Genomic DNA, 14,695 nt, shown 5'->3' on the forward strand with positions numbered 1-14,695 from the left:
TATGCATCAAGAGTGAGTTGGATGGTTAAATTACGGTACAGTCAGCCACGAAATATTAAACAAACAAACAAAAGAACTGCTATCGGCACCAACAAAGATGCTCCTAGGTATACTGTAAGATTGCATGTATATAAAGTTCAAAAACAGGCAAAACTACACTTTGGAAGGCCGAGGCGGGCAGATCATGAGGTCAGGAGATTGAGACCATCCTGGCTAACACGGTGAAACCCCGTCTCTACTAAAAAATGCAAAAATTAGCTGGGCGTGGTGGCGGGCACCTGTAGTCCCAGCTACTGTGGAGGCTGAGGCAGGAGAATGGCATGAACCCGGGAGGCGGAGCTTGCAGTGAGCCGAGATTGCGCCACTGCACTCCAGCCTGGGCGACAGAGTGAGACTCCGTCTCAAAAAAACAAAAAAACAGGCAAAACTAATCTCTGCAGATAGAAGTCAGGATCATCACAGAAAAGGGACACAAAGGGGGCTTTTGGGGTACTGATAATGTTCTTGGTTTGAGTATTGGATACAGGAGTGTATTTATTTTTGTATCAATTTTCACTTACAATTTATGGACTTTTCTGTATGTAAGCTATACTTCAATTTAAAAAGCTTATTTAAGAGAAGTTGGTGCATCACTTGTCAAATTCTACTACAGTTAGATGCTTTGTACTAATTGCCCTAAACTTGCAGTATTAAAACCAGATCCCCACCTAACATCTTCCAACTGTGATACTCTTCGTAACAGTGGTGTTTCCTTTCTGGATGGTTGCTACCATACAGCCGATTCCACTGCAGCTTCAGACTTGGTGCCGAAGCCAAGAGACTTGGAATTCCACATTCTGAAACAGGGATTTGAGGTGACAGTGCCTATGGGGTGACGGCCACAGTTGGGTGAGCTTTCTCTGAGGAGTTCTGGGAAGTCTGTGGTTGAAGCCAATGCTGGCTTTGTCAATAGCTAACTCTTGGCATTCACTTTGGGGGTATTCTAAAACCTGGCTGAATTTTGTTGAAGTTAAATACTTGAAATCTTTGGGATGAAGTTTCTTGTTATTGGATGAAATGACAAATATTTTATGCATCATTGTTCTCCTTTATAAAAATTCAACTGTAAAATCTCAGAGTTATGAAAACATTTTCTTTAAATCAATGTTTCTCCACCTTATTTTCATTCATTAGTGTGAATGAGCCTTTTAGACATTTTTCTCCAAATCTCTCTCCCCATGAAGTTTCAACACCACATACTGCATGTGTTTATGGACTGCACGTAAGTCTGTGCTTTATTACATAAGAGTAATCTCCCTGCTGAGCCACCTTTTGCTTCCTTGTGAATGGTATTATCCCCTTGAGAATGAATGTAATTATTCTACTCATGCTGTTTTTTTTCCTGTTGAGATTCTATAATACTCTACCTATTATAATGAACAGTTTGGTATTTCACTCAATCTTTAAAATAATATAAATATGTTATTCTATTTTTCTCCCAAATCATTAGAGGGAGAGAGAAAAAAAAAGGAGAGGGTTGCTGATGAATGTGATTGGCAGATGAGAGACCTGAGTTCAGAGAGATGCAGTGGCCTTTGGGGACCTCCAGTAACTTCCCACTGTGCGGACAAGCTGGGCTGGACTAAAGCCCAGTCCATTTGGGCGCTTGCTCCTTTGTGGTGGCAAAGGGCTACATGATTCAGGTAAAATCCTACCACTATGGGCACTGTAGGACTTCCACATTCAGTTTCTTGTAATGGAATTTTGATAAATATAAACAGTGCGTTAGGAAACAAGGTCTCCATTTTTAGGATCTGGAAACTGAACAGGACTTACATTCTTTTTGTGGTTAAATAATACACAAAAACAAGTGTTCTTTCTCCTTCTAGTATCCTGGGTCTTTTTGTATGATAGTGTTCTTGGGTGAGCCTGGTTATTGTAGAGGTGCTGAATGTCTGAGGAGGAGAGGGGAATTGAAGCCTTAATGGAAAGACAAAGAACTGGTAACAGTTCAGCAAGCCCACACCTCTGATGGATTCTTCCCATCTACAAAGCCCAACCGCACAGCCAAATTCTTTCATTACAGAAAAGACTGTTTCAAAGATATAAAAAAAACCCTTTGGGATTTTCACCTTAACAGCGTCCTCATCTGGGAATGGGGTCAGTAACAGCAATTCCTCCTAGATTTGCAGCAAAGATGAGGATGATGCACAGTTTTAAGCACAATGCATTGTACATAGTAACTGTGAGCCATCATTACCATTATTATTATTATTGGTGCCCAAAGCCAAAGGAGGATGGCCGTGGAGGAGGCCTCCCTAAGGCCTGGACAAAGCTGCAAAGTAGCAGCAGCTTGTCTCTGATTCTCTTCCAATTCTCTTTGGTCTCTCCTGATTCCCTTCCAATGTCAATAGCTCACTTGGGCCTGCTTGCTGTTAAAATAGTAACTGGATACAAAGTTCTTTCTCTCTTCATCTCCATACCCTGATGTTTTAGATTTAAGTACTTCACAATTAGGTCTGAATTACAGGTTTAATCTTCCTCAACATATCTGAATCTTCAGAGGGAAAACAGGGGCTACCTATGAGGGAATGCTTAGGCTACATGTAGAAAACAGAAGTTTCTACAGATCATGTAATCGTAAGTTGAATGACTTGATCACGGCTAGTAATTTTTCATTATTATGAACTTTTGCATCTTTTTCAAGAGTCAAATGAAAATACTTCTTTTTCCAGAAAAGTGAGGAAAATGAAGACAGCATCTTTGCATTTTTATCTGTTTCCCAGAAAAAGCATATTGGGAATGTATATCCAGAAATTTTCTTTATTACATTAATTAAAATTAGCCATTGATGTCTTGCTGTGAATTCAGTTTCAGAAATTGTCAGAATTCACTCCCTTCTGTCCCCCCTAGTTGGGTTAAAACTTTGAAAACACCTTTCTTCTTAGCAGTTGCTGGTCACCAAGGCCTTTAACTGTCTTCTGAAACACTCCCTCTGCTGTCAGAGCTCTTCACTGTCTCTAGACGTCCCTGCAACACCAGCATCCAGGTGTTCTTTCTTACATTGCAGCCTCACCACGTTAGCAGCCTGCTCTGAAGCACTCCGTTGTCTATCTGCTGTGTCGAGTAAGACTCTTCTGTCCAGCTTCAAGTCCCCTTAGACATTGGCTGTACTTGATTTTTGTCTTCCACTTTTTTTCTTAAAAATTAATCAGATTCTTTGTTTAGGCAATGTTTCTCATCTTCCAATGAAAAGAGGCACTACTTACTCTATTCTTTCCTCTGTACTAGTGCTCATAGCATTCCCCTGTGCCTGGAAAGGCCCTTCTTGAGCCTTCTATATACAAAGATCCTGCCTTTTCCACCAGGCTTTCCTTTGACCACTCCAGCTTTCATGCCCATCTTTCTCCTATTTTAGCTGTTTATCACAGGTTTTATACTACTTATGCTTTTCTCAGAGCATCTAGTACTATTTTGGTGTTCTAATAATAGGCAAATCTGGATGAATGATTGTGAAAAGGCATTTCTAACTTGTAAAAATTCAGAACCTATTTTGGAGGACAGAAACTGGACTGGAATGCAGGCCATTCTCACCATGTGGACTTCAGACACTGTATGATAAGCTCTGATAACAAAGAAATGAAAATCATCACTGAGCACAAATAAATGACAATATTCAACTTTTGGTAACTTATAGTTCCTCATAAAAAACCACAGAGGCTGGGCACAGTGTCTCAAGCCTGTAATCCCAGCACTTTGGGAGGCCGAGGCGGGTGGATCACGAGGTCAGGAGATTGAGACTATGATGAAATCCCGTCTCTCCTAAAAATACAAGAAATCAGCCGGGGCGCGCTGGCAGGAACCTGTAGTCCCAGGTACTCAGGAGGCTGATGCAGGAGAATGGCGTGAACTCGGGAGGCGGAGCTTGCAGTGAGCCAAGATCGCGCCACTGCACTCCAGCCTGGGTGACAAAGCGAGACTCTGTCTCAAAAAAAAAAAAAAGAAAAAAACCACAGAAAACCCCGCGTTGAGGACAGCATGGGCCCCGCCGTACTTGAATGGTGCAGGCAGGATGGTCTGGTAGTTGTAGTGCTGCTTCTGCTGACTCAGGATCTGCAGCTGCAGGAACAGCTGCTGCTGCTGGAGCAGGCGGGCGTAGTTGGAGTCCATCTGCGGCTCGTTCTTCTCACCCTTCTGATCTGGTGGAATGTATTGGTGGTATTTTAACTTCTTTACCCGTGGTTTGGGATCTTTGCACTTTTTGCTACGGTGTTTGTCATTTGGATTCTTGGGATGGCTTTGCTATTTTTGAGAAAAAGAAAATAACATTTAAAGAGGTGTCACCACATGAAATCTATTGTTCTGTATGCCTAAATGATTTGAAATTAAAAAGAAATGTACCTTAGATACGGGTACAGCCACTTTGGAAAGCAATATGCTAAATCCATTTCAAGAGCCATGAAAACTTTTGCATATTAACTCTGACCAAGAAATGTTCTCCTGCTGCACTGTTCCCTCAGGGTATGGGCAAGGGCCTCAGCATGAGCTATTCAAACTCAACGCACACTGACCTTGGGTCTCCTGTGTGAACACGCTACCAAGTGCTTACACATATAATCTCCTAGTGAAAAACAAGCTGCATGCTAAATATCCAATGGGAAAAGATTAAGTATACTTCACCAAAACCATGTAACAGCTAAAAATTCTGTGGAGAATATGTAAAAATGAAAAAATGCTTACAATGAGAAGAAAACAGAATATAAACTATCTCTAAGGAATATAACACAAAAACAAATACTGAGTGTGACATGAACATGAATTTAAACATTTTTCAAAAATATTACATTTTTCCTTTGAAACTGGGATGTGAGACCATGTATCTCTCATCTTAAGATTAGGAATCAGATGATGTTTTCCTGAGTTCTTGTTGTTTTCTCAGTTTTTAAGTTATCAGATCACTTTATACTTTTCAGTATTCAGATTCTAAGATAGCTTCATCTGAAAAAAACTCACCCAAACAAAAAATATAGGAATGTATTCCTAAGCTTCTTTAGGGAACATATCCAACTTAATACAAAGACTTTGAGAAGTACTTAATTAAATGGAGCTATGGTTATGATCACATATTCATATCCAAATAATTAGGACACTGCAATCAAAGAAGAATAAAAACTCACTGCATTCTGCAGGTTAGGAATAGTCTCATTTCTAATGTTAGGCTATTCTAACATTCATAGAATATGACTATTAACATTCTTTTTTATATCCTTCCTTTGGATATGTTTTAATATAATTGGGATGATACCATATATGCTTATTAGAAACGTGCCTTTCTCTCTCTTCACTTGATAAATCCCTTTATAAAAGAATGATTCTGCAACAAGATTTTTATGGCCATTTTTACATAACAGTTTGCGAACATAGCCAGTGGGGTGCTGGAGCCAGCTCTTACTCATGAGAACCAAATGTGTGCTTCTTCTCCCTACTCTCCATTCAGCAATATCACATGGGTAGCCTGAAACTGGCCACTGTGGGAATATTTACACCATGGGAACTGGCAAAGGTTATAATCTGCCTTCTGAGCCCAGTCGGTTATTAAACATTTACTGCAATACTACTGGACATAATATAATCCAATTAACTAGGAGCCTATTTTTAAATGCTGGTAAATAAGAATTTGTAAAAAGTAATTATGTATTGGAAATGATTGGTTCTTGTTAATCTCATCTCATGCTTTCAGAGCTGAGCATCAGGACCTGGTCTCCTCCTAGTTCTTTACTGACTCCTGTGACACATCTGACACTCCTACTGCTCTTTTACTTTCTTCAACATTACTTCAGTCACTATTCTTGATGATTTTAATATCCACATGTACAATCCTTCTAACATTCGGGTCTCTTAGTTCCTTGACTTCACTGCTTCCAGATATCTCATCTCCTCTCTCAGCCAGCCACTGTGTGATGACAGCCTAGATCTCATAATTATTTGAACCTCCCTTGCTTCCCAGCATCCCAATCTCTGATACCCACCATGTGTTTTGTCAATTCACTCCATCCAGGATGCCAACTACAAGAATTATTTGATGCCGCTGAGACCTACAATCCCTTTCTGTTACAACCTTTACATGTTTCTCACTTCCCTCCCTACCCAGCTATATCCAACGGTCCCCTCACTTGCACAGTCCCCTCTTTGTCATACACACCTGGCAAAACCCTTATCTAATTAATTCTGTCTCCTTCTGTTTCTCGACAGTGGCTCTACTGATGTTTTGAGCTAGGTAATTGTGTTGTGGGAACCCATCCTGTACATTGTTGGATGTTCAATGGCATCCTTGGCCACCACCCATTAGATGCCCCTAGCAACGTCCACCCACCCACCTTGTCCCCCGCATTGTGACAACCAGAAACATCTCCAAAAATTGCCAAATGTCTGTGGTGGGAGGCAAACTTACCCCTGCTGAGAACCAGTGGTCCACTTCATGCCTGTACTCATATAACTGAAAGTGGCTACAGGAAAAACATAAAATCATGCTGACAAGTCTCACTTTAAACTCGTGACCACCAACTTCAAGGGTTCATCAGTGCTACCTGGCCATCCTGTTACATTTTTCTGGTCCTTTAATTTTCCTACTCTTCTAGAATACTGCCTATCTTTTCTTCTCTCTCTAAACCTTTAGTATTTCACCCCCATCCTTACTGTCAACTGATGACCTCGCTGCCTAAACATGGAGAACAACATGTAAGGGATCAGCACAGAGCTGAGTGCCTGCCTGCACCAAGACTCTGCACTTTCCTTCCTGCTGGTGTTGCTGTCTCAGGCTGGCCCTTCCCTCCTCAACTGGATTCTGTGTTCCCTTGCCCACACCTGGCTGTGGTTCCCTACTCTTCTCCTGGATCACTACACTGCATCACAAACAGCCTTCCTTGACCCTACAGTCCAATAAAGCTACAGACCCATTTCTGTGAGCTCTCAAGAAAAGCTTTCTGTAACACCATCTCCAGCTCTGCCTTTCAGGCTCTCTTGTGCCCACTCCAACTAAGTTTTCAGAAACTGTTCTTGTCAAGGTCGCTGTGCTTCAGCGTTAAACCAAGGCCAGTTCCCAGCACTCATTTTAACTGAGGCACAGCAGCCTAAATACATTTAGTCTCTCCCTTCTTGAAACATCATGTCTGGCTTCAGGGCTGCCTTGCCTCACTCTTGCTGGCTGTTTTTGCTGAGTCTCCTTTGCTGGTTCTCCTCTCGAAAATGGAGGTTCCCAAGGACTCACTTCTTACACAGCTTTTTCACCTGTACTTAGGCCGTAGGTAATTTTACTGGGTTTCATGGCTTTAAACACCATTTATACACTGATGACCCACATTTCTATTCCCAACCTAGACCTCTCTCCTAACGTCTGCACTCATCTATCCAGCTGCCTCTAGGACATGACGAGAGGTGCCTGTACAGCATCTCACACTCCAGGTGTACTCCTTTCCATTACAGGATGTGGCAACTGCAAGTTGCTAGTCGCTTAGACATACAACAGTAGACGGTTCACAACTCCCCCTCTTCACACACACATCCAACTTGTCTACAAATCCGGCCAGCTTAGCCTTCAAATACAGCCAAAATCCAAGCACTTCTGTTATCTCGCCAGCTGCCACTGTCTCCTGCTGTGCATTTTACCTGTCTCTGCTTCTACCTTTGTGCACTACTCTTTCTAATACATCAGCTCAAAAATCTTCCAGCACCTTCTTCCCTTAGTGGTAATACAAAGCCTAACTTCTTACAAGGCTCTACAGACACTGTTCTCTGGCCACACCCTGTCTGCCTCCGCCATTGCTGTTGGAGTCAGCAATGGTGGAGGCGCTCATACTGCCTGCCTTAGTCAAACTTTCTTCCCATAGGTATCTTCATGGCTCACACCCTCACTTCCTTTAGATCTTCTTTCAGATCTCCAAATGTCATCTGCATATCCCCAGACCACTTCAATTAAAAGACACGTCTCTCCTTGTCTCCCCAGCACCCACATCCTCACATTATTCATCACCACCTGGCATACTCTATGTTAGTGATCTTTTGTTCCTTACTTTATTCCTAGTACCCAGAACAGTGCCTGGCACACAGAAAGTGCTTGAAAAAGTATCTGTTGAACAAATGAATGGTGAATGTGCATGCTAACTGGAAATCACTTTAATTATCAGGCACTTAAAGTATATACCTCGATGTCAGAAAACACTTTCCCCCACTTATTCCTTCAATCTCACAATATTTATCAATTCACTATTTACCTACTTTTTTCATTATCAATAATTCATCTTATTTGTTTTTGAGGCAGGGTCTCACTCTGTCACCCAGGCTGGAGTACAGGGGCATGATCTTGGCCCACTGCAGCCTTAACCTCGTGTACTCAAGTGATCCTCCCACCTCAGCCTCCGAGTAGCTGGGAGCATAGGTGTTCGCCACCATGCCCAAGTAATTTTTTTGTACACTTTATAGAGATGGGGTTTTGCCATGTTGCCCAGGCTGGTCTCAAAGTCCTGACCTCAAGTGATCTGCCTGCCCTGGCCTCCCAAAGTGCAGGGATTACAGGCATGAGCCACTGCACCCGGCTATACATTTTATTTTTAGTCTTTTAAAACTGATCATAAGAATGAACGGGGTCTAGGATAATTTATACTCAAAATGGGGTTCGAGTATAACTGTTGTGGAGTGATAAAATAATTGACCCAGCCACAGTCCAGAAGGCACCTGTAGAGGAGGGGCACAGAAACATAGTAACTAGTGTTCCTCAGATGGAATCTGCTATTACCTATCAGCCCCCACAAGCGAAAGATGGGAAACAGCTTTCCTCATAGAAATACTGAAAGAATTCTGGTCTGTTTCCTAATGTTTTCCTGTCCCCTCCTCTCTTGGCATACTCCTAGAATTCTCTAACCAATCCCTGAATTTCACATTCTTAAACAATGCTTCTTCCTCTAGAACCAAAGCCTTCCTTAAAGACATCATTCAGAGAACGGGAGAGGCAGAGAACTCGTTTTAAGGACTGGCAGGGAAGAGGAGGGCTGTGCATGCAGACCCTCTCTGTGCGGTCAGGGTTGCATGCATAAGGATGTTGGGAGAGGAGATAAAAACTGATTTCATTGGCAGAGTTGCCACTTGTGACCCTCTGGAATTTCTGACTCCAATGCTAAGCAACAGAAGATGGGGAAATACACTGATGTGTGTTCTGAAGCCACCAATACTCAGCCATGCTGACAAGAGCCTTCTCTCCAGGAAGGTCAAGGACAAGGACAGTCCTGGGGACAGAGGGCTATGAGGATATGCATTGTGTTCATCTGAAAGATGCTCCCTTGCCTCGAGAGTGCTGCAACAGGTAGGGGAGGCAGGAGAGAGCTAGACTTGGATTCGGGAGGTTGGGACCCTTCTTGGCTTTGTCATTTCTTCTTTGGGCCTCAGTCCCCCCATCTGAAAGGGGGTGAGAAGTTAGCTAACTATAATACCCTTTTTTAGTTTTAAAAGTTTGAGATGTATATTCTGCTAAACTATTCCTCACTTTATTCTCCTCACCCACCTTATCTACAAGTTGTAAGCACAATTCTAAAAAGTTTAAATCTGTTTTTCTCTTGTTTTATCTTAGTGGCCTGGGTGGCAGAACCGGGGCTTTCTGCATAGCCCTAGAAGTTTTTTTTTTTTTTTTTTTTAAAAGAGACAGGGTCTTGCTCTGTCACCCAAGCTGGGGTGCAATGGTGTGATCGTAGCTCACTGCAGCCTCAAACTCCAGGGCTCAAGTGATCCTCTTGCCTCAGCCTCCTGAGTAGCTGAGACTATAGGCATGCACCACCACCTCTGGCTTTTACATTTTTTGTAGAGATAGTGTCTTGCTATGTTGCTTGCTATGTTGCCCAGACTGTTCTCAAACTCCTGGCCTCAAGTGATCCTCCCACCTCAGCCTTCCAAAGCAATGGGATTACAGAGGTAAGCCACTCCATCTGGCCCCTAGTGTTTTAAACAGACCAAAATTTGTCCCATTTTTCTATGACTATAGCACAATTTCAAATATGAAGACCCCAGTTTAGCAAGTCTTTGCATGGCTTGGTTTTTGAGACTTTGGGCTAAAAGGCAGGCTGAGCAAGTTGGATAAATGCCTTTGTCTTCCATTCACAAGGCGATAGACAGAGTCACAAATAAAGCCACCAAACCCACGGTGTATCCAAATACCCACCTTCACCAGCGCTGGGCCAGACTTTGCTGAGGACACAGTGTTTGTGGGGAGGACAGGAGCTGCAGGCCGAGGGGGAGGCTGATCTGCAGTTGGAGGAGCTTTCAAGAATTCAGGAACTGTTGGGGACACTGAAGCAAACTGATGGAAAAGACAAAAAGGAACAAGTCTGTGAAATTAATGATCATAAAAACAGAAAAATTAGAATTACAAGGGAATGACCTAGTTTTTAAGTCCACTAGAAAAGAAGCAAAGGAAAAATATATGTCTGAGGCCAGATGGTGGAATAACATGCTTTACGCCTCAGTGGAGCCAATCATTTCGTCTTTGCTCCAAGAGCAGTGAAGAACTAAAGCCAAGTAAGGTTAGATTGACGACACCGGAGTATTTTCTCAAAAAGACGGTCAGAAGCACTCTTTATTGGCAGGGAAAGAAAAGTCCAAGACATTTGTATATATGATCAAAACAATACATGGTATTCTTTTTTTCTTTTTTTTTGAGATGGAGTCTTGTACAGACTGGAATGCAGCAGGGCGATCTTGGCTCACTGCAACCTCTGCCTCCCGGGTTCAAGCAATTCTCCAGCTTCAGCCTCCCAAGTATCTGGGACTACAGGCATGCACCACCACACTCGGCTAGTTTTTGTATTTTTAGTAGAGATGGGGGTTTCACCACGTTGGCTAGGCTGGTCTGGAGCTCCTGACCTCAAGTGGTCCACTGCCTCAACCTCCCAAAGTGCTGGGATTACATGCATGAGCCATTGTGCCCGGCCAATATATGGTATTCATAAAGTCCCTTTGCTATATAGGTCATGCTGACCCTGGCTGATCTAAACATGACCTTCAGGCTTCCCTGCAGAGCCTGGTGAATGCCTGTATCACACTCGACCCACCCTCCGGCAGCATCCTTCCCGAATGCCCATGCCCCCATGTGTCCGTAAATGTGCTTACACCCTCAGTTCCTCTCTCCAAATCTGACTAGAACTCTCATTAACCATATTTCCCCATTTCTTGCAACAGAAGATTTGAAGAATATATTTTGGGAAGGTTGACCTGTTTTACTGACAATATTACCTCTCCATACTTAAAACAACAAGTTACTTTGTTACCCAGGCCAAAATCAACAATTACTGAATCTCAGTTTGGGGTCACATATTAACAAAGGAAGCTACAGAAGTCTTTACTAGGTTTTATCAATTCTCACTAGCAATCTACTTTACATAGATTTTAAGTATTCGTTTATTGTAAAGAACAATTACTACTGTAATAAACTAGTCAAAATTTACATATTGATTACTACTTGGGACTTACTTCTACCAGCCTTCTCTTAAGGAAAAATGTCCTCCTTTATCACTTCCACTTCCCTGAACAACTCTTGAATTCATTACACCAACAATCAAAATCTTGTTAAAGTATCTGCATTTTAAAATAGCAAACTGTATTTTTCCTTCCTAAAATAAATGACCTGAAAACTTGGAGGGCTATTAGCAGCATGAAATATGAAGTTTGGCACATACTGGTTAACTCAAACAAATATTTGTTTAATTGATGAATGGGCATTCCTTCTGGCTTTACTCACGCTAGGTCACGTTCTCAAGCCCAGCTGAGACCATGTGTGTGCGAGTGTGCAATTAATCGTGCATGCCCGTGTCAGCTCTCTTGCTCCCTGAGGCTTCAGCTGCTAATTTCAGCTTTTCAGTTATTAGTAACTGTGAGTGTTGACAATATGAAAGACCTTACTTTGAAAGACGGCTGCATTCAATTTCATTTTTAAACAGAAATGAAGGGAAAGGGCTCATCTAAGAGACTGGACACCTATGTTCCAGCAGACTTCTGACCGCAACGAGCCCTGAGACATCTGGATCCTCAGTGAATCTCTGACCAACCAAGACTCACACAAAGTGGAAGATGATGTTAGCTGATCACTTCTTTACTGAATATGACTTTACGTGGTTGGTTTTCCTTTCACCTTGCATATTTTTTTGAAATGGGGATACTTATCTGTGGGTCAATGTTCACAAAGGGGAAAACATTCCTTGGCTATTATGTAACTGGTATGTGAAGCAGACTAAAATGTTTGAATTCTGAACTCTATATAGATTTCCTGGCATATAAATCCTACTTACCTGGCAAGCTATTTTACCAGTACAACGCCCACTGACTGAGGATAGTGTGATGAATTTGAGAGCAGTAAGTGTTAATCATATGAAAAATAATCCAGGAGCATGGATGTGGTATCAAATGTAATATTTATGTCTTGCCTAAATTTCTAGACTGTGCCTAACTGTAGCCTTGATTACTGATACGCCTATCTTATTAGCTCTTTTGGTATTTCAGCATGACTTTACTACCCAGAAAACCACAGATTCCAGCATAACACAAGAATAACCCAACTGAAATACAGGGATTGTTGACTCTACCTAATCTAAAGATAAATATATCAAAACTTCTAATTTTGCCAGCCATTTTAATGTGCTTCAGAAAGGACCAAAACACAACAAAAGCCCCTCCCTTCCCCTACCAAACCCCACTTAGACCATATCAAGGGCTCAGGCTCCTAGCGGCTAAAGTTAGCAAAAGAATCTAAATGTGAGTAATTCTGAAGTGACGTATTCCGAAAAGGATTAAAAGAGTATCCAGGCCTGGAGCTGGGGGCCATTATGGTAGCGAATGAATGCAGGAACAGAAAACCAAATACCACATGTTCTCACAAGTGGGAGCTAACTAATGAGAACACATGGACACATACAGAGGAACAACACACACTGGCCTTCTTGAGCGTAGAGGGTGGGAAGAGGGAGAGGAGCAGAAAAAATAACTATTGAGTATTAGGCTTAGTACCTGGGTGACAAAATCTACATCAAACTCCTATGACACACAATTTATAAATACAGCAAACCTGCACGTGTACCTGTGAACCTAAAATAAAAGTTAAAGTATTCAGGCCATAAGAGATACTTAAACTTACTTTGTTCCATATAGTAAATTCAGCAATATGTCAAATTCTTAAAAGAATACTTTTAAGATTTAAAATGTAAATAAGTTTAAATTGCCACCAAGACCTAAGTTCAACTTATGTTCTACAAAAATTTAATTTCAAAATGATTCTGAATTGCTTCCCCAAAGAAACAAAAAAAGCTGCAAATTTTGCTTTGTCTTACTGGATCCGACCACTGTTTCATTACAGGTTACAGGTCTCACAAGGCCAGATCTTTAATTTTCATCAGAAACCCATATAAGACAATGTCAGAAAGATGGTTTTTAATGGATATTTATGCATTAAAAAAAAAAAAAAAACTAAAAAGGCACTGTTGATCATAAAGACTGACTTTTCTCCTACTAGAAACGGCTACAGGAAAGCTTTGCCACAATATAAAAAAACAGAAGTCAGAGCAAACCTCTCAGCTGATTAAAGCTCTATCCTGTTTCAGATGCCTGCACTGTTCCTGCTGCAAAACGCAGTGCACAGGCCGAGGGCCAGTCATTGCTTCTGGACTGTTCCTTTTTATTAGAATTTCTGTATGTGGTCTTGAGGGACAGAAACTAGATACTTAAAAAACAAAGCTTTTCTGTATTACAGATTTTAAGTCAATAATAAATGTTTTTAATTTAGGATGCAGCAGAGTTCTTAACTAAGATGGCAATATGCAAATAAGAGTCAAAACGCAATTACTCTTTAAATATTTTCATATTCTAATCCCCAAATAAAATGAAAAATGAACGAGTTGAATAAAACAAAAATCACACACTGTATGTTTAATAGATGAATATTTTATGTAAAACTCTAGCTTTGTTAAAATGTATCACCTAGCACTGACCATTTGTTCCTGTAATATATAAGTTTAAGCATTTCACTTTTAGAATAAGTAACTGAATATTAAAAGTGAATTTCCTTGCACAGAATCTAGTGCTTCATGACCTGATTGGTAGTGAGGATGTGCACGTATCCCTGCTTTAAAAGTGCATTTAAAAAATTATACTAAAATGTATATAACATAAAATTTACTATTTAACACTTTTTAAGTATATGGCATTAATTACATTTATATTGTTCTGCAACCATCACTACCAGAACCTCCAGACTGGTTCATGTTCCCAAGCAAACTCTATACCTTAACCAATGTCCCCCTGGTTCCACATTCCCCTCACCCCCAGGCAATCATCATTTTCTTTTCTGCCTCTATGATTTTTACTACTCTAGAATCTTACATAAGTGGAATCATACAGTATTTGTCTTTTTGTGACTGGCTTGTTTCATTGAACATAATGCTAGAGTTTCATTCATGATGGATTGCAGAATCTCCTTCCTTTTTAAAGGCTGAATACTATTCCAACATACATGTATAGCACATTTTGTTTATCCATTCATCTGGCAGTGGACATTTGGGTTGCTTTCACATTCTGGCTATTGTGAATGTTGCTGCTATGAACAGGGATATACAAGTATCTTCTGATCTAACGATCTAACTCCTGTTTTCTATTCTATTTTTTTTTTTTTTTTTTTTTGAGATGAAGT

The 14,695-nt window shown here is 41.1% G+C and overlaps 1 protein-coding gene across 4 annotated transcripts in view; it reads right to left on the reverse strand.

Annotated features, from left to right (window-relative positions):
• MKL2 (MKL/myocardin-like 2) overlaps window positions 1–14,695 on the reverse strand; it is a 196,330-nt gene that overhangs the window by 34,274 nt on the left and 147,361 nt on the right. For all 4 annotated transcript variants that reach the window (XM_011983669.1, XM_011983666.1, XM_011983667.1 and 1 more), the window contains 2 exons: window positions 10,184–10,321; window positions 4,034–4,281 (listed from right to left, as the gene is read on the reverse strand). In XM_011983669.1, coding sequence (XP_011839059.1) covers window positions 4,034–4,281; window positions 10,184–10,321 — 386 coding nt within the window. The remainder of the gene's footprint in view (window positions 1–4,033; window positions 4,282–10,183; window positions 10,322–14,695) is intronic.

The sequence above is a fragment of the Mandrillus leucophaeus genome, unplaced genomic scaffold (genome assembly GCF_000951045.1).
Source record: "Mandrillus leucophaeus isolate KB7577 unplaced genomic scaffold, Mleu.le_1.0 Scaffold253, whole genome shotgun sequence".
NCBI lineage: Eukaryota > Metazoa > Chordata > Mammalia > Primates > Cercopithecidae > Mandrillus > Mandrillus leucophaeus.